The sequence below is a fragment of the Mesocricetus auratus genome, unplaced genomic scaffold (genome assembly GCF_017639785.1).
Source record: "Mesocricetus auratus isolate SY011 unplaced genomic scaffold, BCM_Maur_2.0 Super-Scaffold_100007, whole genome shotgun sequence".
NCBI lineage: Eukaryota > Metazoa > Chordata > Mammalia > Rodentia > Cricetidae > Mesocricetus > Mesocricetus auratus.
In genome coordinates, this window is record NW_024429191.1 from 65312649 (window position 1) to 65321938 (window position 9290).

The window sequence follows — 9290 nt, forward strand, 5'->3', positions numbered from 1 at the left end:
TACCTTTAATCCCAAAACTCTGGAAGCAGAGGCAGGTGATCTCTGAGTTTGAGGCCCACCTGGTCTACAGAGTGAGTTCCAGGACAGCTAGGATACAGAGAAACCCTGTCTTGAAAAACAAAACAAAAAAGAGAGAAAGAGAAAAGAAAAGCATAATCTTAAGGAATAGCCCAGCTGAAACATCATTTTATCAGAAAGATGAAACATTAAATTACAATAAAAGTATGCCTTATATTGACAATGAAATATAAAAATATGCCTTATATTACAATGAAACAAGAGAAAACATACCATTTTGCATCCTTTTTTTAGAACAACAAATATTTATTGATTTTACAATAAATATCAATATAAGGAAATAATGGAACAATTATTGTCCAAATACTGAATACTTCTAACCAAAACACATTTTGGTTTGGGAAAAACACAGAACACACATTTAAAAACAAAATCTCACACATATCAAAAACAAGACAAACATCAGCTCCAGTACGGGACTGAGTGACTGGGAAACTTATTGTGTCACTGCTTTCAGGACTCCCCGAAGCACCTTGTAGCTCATTAGCTGCACATTCTCCTTAGGAGGAAAACAAGGTCCCCTCTCAGTCACATACGCATAAGGGAATCTCAAAACCCAAAGGCCATCAGGTGGGAGAGTGATTTCTTGTTTTTCTGGATAAAATACTGGACATGGTGGTGGGCCTGGTTGAACCTGAAAAACATGTGTAACAGAATTACTTTTAGATTTCTCAATAAGAAATGCTTGAAAATAAATGTCTAAGCAAACAAGGGGTTTAAAGAACACTGAGGACTAGGCAGTCACACTGAACATGGAGGTAGAAGCTGCTGACACTTTCCTGGGTCCTCACTTCGTCCCCTTGGTATATTATTCCCGTTGCTCTTTTCCACTTCCTGTTGACCAGGTTTTGTTTTGGTATCTCTTTCTCTCTGTATCCCTGGCTGTCCTGGAACTAACTCTGTAGACCAGGCTGGCCTAAAATTCTCAGAGAACCACCTGCCTCTGCCTCGTAAGTACTGGGATTAAAGGCATAAATCATCTACCTCACCTAGATTTTTTTTCTTTTTTTGGACTGCACTTCTAAATCAGCAGGTGTTTGGAAAACTAGGATCAAACTAAATTCTTACTAATGGTTATCACAGTTAAATCAATAAAGATCTTGGATTTAAAAGAAATTAGGTACTTGGAATGTAACTTAGTGGGGGAGAGGGCTGGCCTAGCATACCAGCACGCATACAAACAACAAATTAACAGACAGATAATAAATAAAATGTAAACAAAAATATTTAAGCAGATATGGGGTTGGAAGGAAATTAAGCAATACAACACATCTGGTGGCAGAATTCTGTGAGTTCTATCTAGGCCAGCCTAGTCTACATTTTGGGTTCCAGCATAGCTAGGGCTACACAGAGAAAGCTTGTCTCTTAAATAAATAAAAATTATAAGAACAAAGGGGAGGGGATGTAGCTCAGTTGGTACAGTGCTTGCCTCACATACATGAAACCTTCAGTGAATCCATAGCGCTGCCTAAACTAGGTTGTGGGTGTGTACCCTGCCATCCTGGCACTGAGGAGGTAAAGACAGGAGGGCAAGTTCAAGGTTATCCATAACTACACAGTGAGTTTCTGCCTGCCTGGACCACATGAAAGTCTCTCAAACAAACAAAAATCAAAATAAGAATCATGGACCTGGGACACAGATCAGTTAGTAAAGAAGAGGGTAGGTATATGGGCTGGAGATGGCTCAGAGGTTAAGAGCACTGACTGCTCTTCCAGGGGTCCTGAGTTCAATTCCCAGCAACCACATGGTGGCTCACAGTCATCTACAATTCAATCTGGTGCCCTCTTCTGGCATGTAGGCAAAACACTGTATATGTGATAAATAAATAAATCTTAAAAAAAAAAAAAAAAAAGAGGGTACATGCCTAAAATCCCAGTGTCTGGGGGGGTAGAGACAGAAGTTCAAGGCCATTGAAAACTACACATCTAGATCCAAGTTAATGAGGGTTACATGATCTGTCCCATAAAGACCAGTCCCAAGAAAAGCATTGTTTTTTGTTTGTTTAGGGGAAGGCTTTGTTTCTTACCTGTGGCATCAGTATTATCTGCAAAGGAGCATCAGGAACCACAACAAAAAGCCTCATAAGCTGAGCATAATGAGGTTTTAGCCCTCTGCCCTGAGACGAGGACAGAATGTACAGGGGCATATCACTGTTCAGGGCCTTTAAAGCTGACTCCTTTGGTCCACTTCCCATCACTTTCATGACTTTGTCAGGCCCTGAGCACATGAATCTTCGACCTCTAGAGTCTTCATACTCAAAGCCAACAAAAGCTCTAGCTATGTCATCCCGACGCCTTCCTCTTCCCATGACAACTGCACTTCTCTTTCCAGGAATAGCTTTATTTGGAGCAGGCCAGGAATTTGTGTCTAAGTCTCCTTCATCTTCAGCCCTAGTCCTGATGACAATGTCCCAAGGCATAAGATAGTTTGTTCCTGGAACAAAGCCCTGTTGGTCCAAACCTGTATGAAAGTTGTACGACTTGGCTGGACCTAGTTTAACTAAAGACCAGCTGGAGAATTTGGGTAAGAGGCCTTTTGGGCAATTTGAATGTAGCATGCCTGGGAGATATTCAACTGTGGATGCTTGCCGATCAACCAAGTTTGGTCTCTTTTCAGATTTTACTTCTCCTTGACCATGAACTTCTGGATTGTCTCCTCCTGCTTGTGGGTCAGCTGGATAGGTACCTAGACTATCTGTTGATTGGCCCAAGCTCAAAGCTAAACTCAGGCTTGTGCTCTCTCCTTGGGTTTGAGGTTCTTTTTCTTTAAGTTTCTCGACATCTGAGTCAGGTGGGGCAGGAGACGGTTCATTTTTCGCAGGTGCAGGATCTGGAGTACTTGGCTCAAATATGGGGAAATTGATATGGTCCAATTTCCCACAACACTTTTCTTCCAGAAGCTATAAAGAGAAAAAAGAAGTGGAAACTTTTTATTTCAAATATATATTCTTCTTTGTATGCTTAAATAAGTAAAAAGCAAATATACTACTGAGCAGAGGGTGGGCAGTGCATGCCTATAACACAGTATTGGGGAGGGCAGGTTGGAGCTGGAGAGATGGCTCAGAGGTTAAGAGTACTATCTGCTTTCCCAGACGACCTGAGTTCAATTCCCAACAACCACATGGTGGCTCACAACCATCTGTAATGAGATCTGGTGCACTCCTCTGGCATCTAAGCAGAACAGTGTAAGCATGATAAATAAATAAATCTTTAAAAAAGGGGGGGCAAGCTGAGTAAAGCAGAACAGAAAGTTAGCTAGCCTGGGCCACAGAGCAAGTTCCAGACCATCCTGAGCTAGTCTGTCTCAAAACAAATACAACACACACACAAACACACACTTCATTCTAACAAGCAAGATTAGCAATGTATGAACAAAGAAGAACATGCAGGTTTTTGTTTGTTTTCCTTTGATGTGAATTCAACTTTCTGGGTATTGAAGTAGCAAGAACTATTTTTGTATTCCAAAAGAATCCAGTCTGAGTTATTCCTTTGAGGCAGTGATTGAAGGCAGGGCTGTTTTCAGTCCCAGTAACCACTAGTAGATAAGAATTAGACACAAACGACTGGGAGGTGATGGCACACACCCTGTCACTGAACAGGTTTGCTGCACTGACCTACTTACAAAAAGTGATTAAAAGAACTGTTGGGGAAAAGTCTTTTTATTTGTTTGTTTTGTTTTTTGAAACACGGTTTCTCTGTGTAGCCCTGGCTGTCCTGGAACTTTCTTTGTAGATCAGGCTAGCCTCAAACTCACAGAGATGCCCCTGCCTCTGCCTACAGTGTACTGGGATTAAAGGTACATGCCCCCACCACCCAGCTTGGGGGAGTGGTTTTATGACCAGAAAATTTCCATTTTTTATTGTTTAAAACCCTATCAATGGAGATCCATAGAGATGCTCAATGGGAAAGGGGACCTGGTGCTCTTGTAGAGGATCCAGCTTTGATTCCCAGCACTCACATGGTGACTCACAAATGTAACTCCAGTCCCGGGAAAGCCATTCTTTTTTTTTTTTTTTTTTTTTTTTTTTTTTGAGACAGGGTTTCTCTGTATAGTCCTGGTACTCACTCTGTAGACTAGGGTGGCCTTGATCCCAAGTGCTGGGATTAAAGATGTGCACCAGTGCCCAGTCCATGCCTTCTGATTTCAGTAGGAACTATATACATGTGTGGTGCACACAGGCACATGCAGGCAAACCACTCAGACAAATTAGGTTAACTCCAGCTCATGTGGGTCCAGCACCCTCTTTTGCCCTCCACAGGCATGTAACACAATATACATCCACACACATATACACGTAATGAGCTTTTTTTTTTTTCCGAGACAGGGTTTCTCTCTATTGTTTTGGAGACTGTTCTGGAACTCACTCTGTAGACGGGGCTGGCCTTGAACTCACAGAGTTCCACCTGCCTCTGCCTCCTGAGTGTTGAGATGAAAGGTGTGCACCACCAACGCCTGGCAATGAGCTATTTTAGTAAAAGGAGTAACAAGTAAAATTGTGATGATGGATATTTCTTGAGCTAGATAATAAAGGCCTCTTTCCAAACCAGTGATGGGATGACTCATGCTTTTAATCCCAGCACTCATGAGACAGAGGCAGGCAGAGCTCCATGAGTTTAAGGCCAGCCTGGTCTACAATGAATGTTCCAGGACAGCCAGGACTACAAAGAGAGACCCTGCCTCAAAAATAAGTAAAATTTTGCTGGCATTGGTGGTGCATGCCTTTAATCCCAGCATTGGGAAGGCAGAGGCAGGGGATCTCTGTGAGTTGGAGACCAGCCTGGTCTACAGAGCGAGTTCCAGGACAGCCTCAAAAGCCACAGAGAAACCCTGTCTCGAAAAACAAAAACAAAAAAATTAATTAATCAATTAATTCTAATAGTTTATACACTGTGTGTGTGTGTGTGTGTGTGTGAAGTATGGCTAAAAAAAACAAGAAGTACATGTCACAAACTTGCCCTTGTTTTCATACCATTGCAGTAGCATAGGCTTTTCTAAGTATTTTGCTTTGAATATGTATTTTTACTTGGGTAATATTCAGTAACAAAGAGAGCTTCAGAACTTCATAGTCTACCTGGTAGAAGTCATAGTTAGCAGCCTTGATATCAAAGGGGTCGTCTCGAGGTGCCTGTTTCCTTCCGCAGTTGCAGGCTCCAGTGGAGCGGGCTCGGCTATTGTGGTAGAGCACAGGAGGGTTCCTATCAGCCTCTGGTTTTTCTCCTGGAGGATGTAACTGTCATTATTAATCTCACAAAGACAACGCAGAGCCAAGCTTACTTTGTATTCTACAACAATTAACTTCTCAGATTCTCTGGCAATTAAGAAACACATACATGGGGTCTGGAGAGATGGCTCAGTGGTTAGGAGCATTGACTGCCCTTTCTGAGGACCCAGGTTCAATTCCTAGGACCCAGTGGTAGCTCACAACCGTCTATAACTCCAATATCTGACATCCTCACACAGATATACATGCAGGCAAATACCAATGCAAATTAAGAAAAAGAAACATACACACATACAAACAAGCAAACAAAAATCTTGATAAATATTCAAGCTTTGAGTTTTACCCTTTTTTTTCAGTGCAGAGGATGAGACTTGGTGCCTCATTCATATATGCAATGCAAGTGCTCTGTCTTCTAGCTACACCCCGTCTTTTTTTTTTTTTTTTTTTTTTTTTGGTTTTTCGAGACAGGGTTTCTCTGTGGCTTTGGAGGCTGTCCTGGAACTCGCTCTGTAGACCAGGCTGGCCTCGAACTCACAGATATCCGCCTGCCTCTGCCTCCCAAGTGCTGGGATTAAAGCTGTGCGCCACCAACGCCCGGCTACACCCCCTGTCTTAATCTTAAAGGCTGAACTAGCCAGAAATAGTGGGGCAATCTGTAGGCAGAGACAGGAGGATCTCGGTGAGCTCAAGGCCAGCCTGGTCTACAGTGAGACCCTGCCTCAAAAATAAAAAGTTGAAATTCTAAGCAAATTCTTCCTTCTGTATAACATCATGATGACCTTTCATTATTCCTCTTAATTCAACAAATACTCTAAGAAAGAAGGTGAACACACATTTTCTGAAAGTTCATGCTACTTATAATTATCATCTGAGCTGGAGAGATGGCTCAGCGGTTGAGAGCACTGACTGCTCTTCCAGAGGTCCTGGATTCAATTTCCAGCAACCACATGGTGGCTCACAACTATCTGTAACTTTGATTCTAGGGGACCTGACACCCTCACACAGACATACACTCAGGAAAAACACCAATGCACAGAAAAAAATAATAAAAAAAATAATTACCATCTACAAAACTCACTGGAGTTCAATATATATATAAATATATAAGGCTGGAGCTGGCAAGATAGATCATCTAGTACCTGAGTTCCATCCCCAGGACCCACATGGTAGAAGGAGGGAACTGATCTCCACTCAAATGTCATGGCATTCACATATCTATAAACACACACGCATACAATACAATTTTAGAAATAAAAATAAATAGATGGTATATACTAGTTGGTTGTGGTGGCACACACAAGACAGGTAGGTGGATCTCTGTGAGTTTGAGGCCAGCCTGGTCTACAGGGTGAGTTCTAGGACAACCAACACTACACAGAGAAACCCTGTCTTAAAAAAAAAAACACAAAAACAAACAAGCAAACAAAAAACAGCAGAACAAAGAAAAAAGAGCTTACTGTTAAATTTCTGCAGGGTTCTTTAAAAATCAAAAATATCAATATATACCAAATGAACCATCTTAAAACAAGAGTAAAACCATAGCTCAGGTGCCAGTGAGGCTCAGCAGGTGAAGAGCTTGCTACACGAGTCTAACTACATGAGTTGCAGCCTTGGAACACACGTAAAGGTAGGCATGTGAGCACGCAAAGGTAGGAGAGAATGACTTCACACTTGCCTCTGACCTCCACAGGTGCACTCCCCCCCCCACACCATGCAAGCACACAATAATAATAAAATCACAGACTTCACACTTGCCTCTGACCTCCACAGGTGCACTCCCCGCCCCCCCCCAACACACATACCCACTTCATTGCAAAATGTTGGAAACTTTGTAGCTACCTGATTTAGGTAAAGAGTGAAATTTGTGTACACAGTGCTGGTCAGTCAAACTCCTCTCTTCACAGAGCTGATGGCCATTGCTCCAAAATTTGTAGCAGTCCTCATGTAATTGCATGGCATATTTGTGAAAGGCTGGCCCTCTAGCATGTTGACTATATACTCGAAGAGCCTGAGCAAGCTGATTCTTATGGACAGTCATGGTGTAATTATGAGGCAAGTTCGATTGGTAGGCACTATGAGCCATGGGTAAAGCTTTTTGGCACCTGTTTTCTGAGAATTTTGTGTCTATATCCAAAAACCCTTCTAGGACTTTAATACTGCTTAAAATCTTAGAGGTTAGCTCCCCAGTGGGTGAGCTCAAGTCCTCTTCCTTCCCATCAATGGCCACTTCATACAGTTTTGCAGCTGCTGAGACCCACTTCTGGTAAGTAGGAAGTTCAAAGTGGGAGGGCTGTGGGTTCCTGCCCACACTATCATCAAAGCCTTTTTTGCTTAGGACAAGCTCCACGTGCTGCCATAGGAATTCTCGAAGAGTGAAATCCACTAGCTGGCCGGAAGAGCTAGAAGCGCCGCTATCAGTGTGAAAGGAGAGCTGCTGGCGGCCGTGCTGTCGCATCACTTGATACCGCCTAGGTCCAGAAAGGGGCCCAGGCACCAACAAAGATTCAGGGTCCTTCACAGTACAATGACTCCTAAGTTGGTCCAGCAACATGCCGATTGGGTCCTCCTCTTGGCTTCCTGGGACGATATACACAAACGCTTGGTTCGCAGGTACCGTAAAGAGGCAGTTGATACTCTGATTAGTCAAGACTCGACTCTTGCGGAAGATTCTGTAGATCTGATCCTCCAGGGCATGCTGCAGTCTTCTTTTGGGAGAATGCTTCTTGGGCTTGTCTGGATGAGCTGTATCTTGGCTCCGGGGGGGTTCCACCTTAAGGGCTCCATTGAGTTGAAAGAGGAAAAGGAGTCTGGGTGGGCAAGGTCGGCAGTTTAACTTCCAGTCTTTGCCTACTGGACAGTCCTTAATGGCTGTTTTGAGGAGAGGCAGTACTTTCTGCCTCAGCCCATCCAAGGCTCTGAATACTCGATCATAAGTGATGTCAAAGGAACAAGTCGGATGGACCAGGAGCAATATATGACAGACAGAGAAAAGGTAAAGGAGACTGAGGCATTGCAGCTTCTCCTGATGCTTCCAGAACTCATGTGTTTCCGCATGAGGTAAAGAGAGGCCTCCACCGGCTTCTCCGCTCTGGAGAGCCCGACAAGCACGCAGCAGCTGTGAATTGTCACAGATGGAAGTGAGAATAAGATACAGAACTTTGCTTTCCTGGTTGTAGTAAGCCTGCAGAAGGCTAAAGTCCTGGGGACCTGGCTCCGCTCGGTTACCTTCCGCCGTAGACAGACCTCCACGAAGCGAATCCCCGGCGGCAGCCCCCGGATCCCCCGCTCCTCCGGCCTCTCCGACGGAGACAGCTTCCGTCTTGATTCCAGGCCCTGGATCCCCAGGATCCTGGTGGTGAAAGAGAGGGAAAACCTGTCGGTCGCACACAGTGTTCACCAGAGAGAACTTCTCGGAGTTCAGGCGCAGAGCCGTCTTGCCGAAGATTCCCACCACGCAGATCTCATCCTCCCTCCACGGAGGCTCGGGCGCGCCAGCTGCGTTCCCTCCGCCCTCGGCGGGGGGACCTCCGGGACTCTCAGAGCCCAGCCAGGCTGACGCTCCCATGAGAAGCTCTCGCAAGCTGACCGGCCCCGCCATGGCGGAGAATGAGCTTCCTCCAGCGTCCTTCCGGTCCCTCGCTAATCCCATCCGACCCGGTCCTCTTGTAAAAGACCTCCTCCCCACGTCAGTCCCTGCTTTTCTCTCACTTTAGTTCCGGTGTCGTGTTCTGTGTCTATTGTCTCCTTGTCTGTCTCCCATTGTCGTGTCCCCACCCCCGCCACCGCACGCCCTTTCTAGTGTCCTGCCAAAGTCTTAGCACTACATTTGCCCAATTAGAAACTATAGGGATTGAGATGGCAAAAAGATTGGATGTAGTTTTCATTTTAAAGACTACGTAAAAAAATTCCAACTGATTAGGCTAACAGCTCAGTGTCGATGGTTGCTTATACTCCCACCTTCTCTTGAGGCTGAGGCAGGAGGATTCCTTT

The 9290-nt window shown here is 44.4% G+C and overlaps 1 protein-coding gene across 1 annotated transcript; it reads right to left on the reverse strand.

Annotated features, from left to right (window-relative positions):
* Positions 1-303: 303 nt before the first annotated feature.
* Smg8 (SMG8 nonsense mediated mRNA decay factor) lies at positions 304-8924 on the reverse strand. The gene is made up of 4 exons (XM_005076892.4): positions 7140-8924; positions 5151-5296; positions 2106-2978; positions 304-712 (listed from the first exon to the last, which is right to left on the reverse strand). Exons 1-4 carry the CDS (start codon positions 8896-8898, stop codon positions 515-517), a joined length of 2976 nt encoding a protein of 991 aa, XP_005076949.1. The 5' UTR covers positions 8899-8924; the 3' UTR covers positions 304-514.
* Positions 8925-9290: the final 366 nt, after the last annotated feature.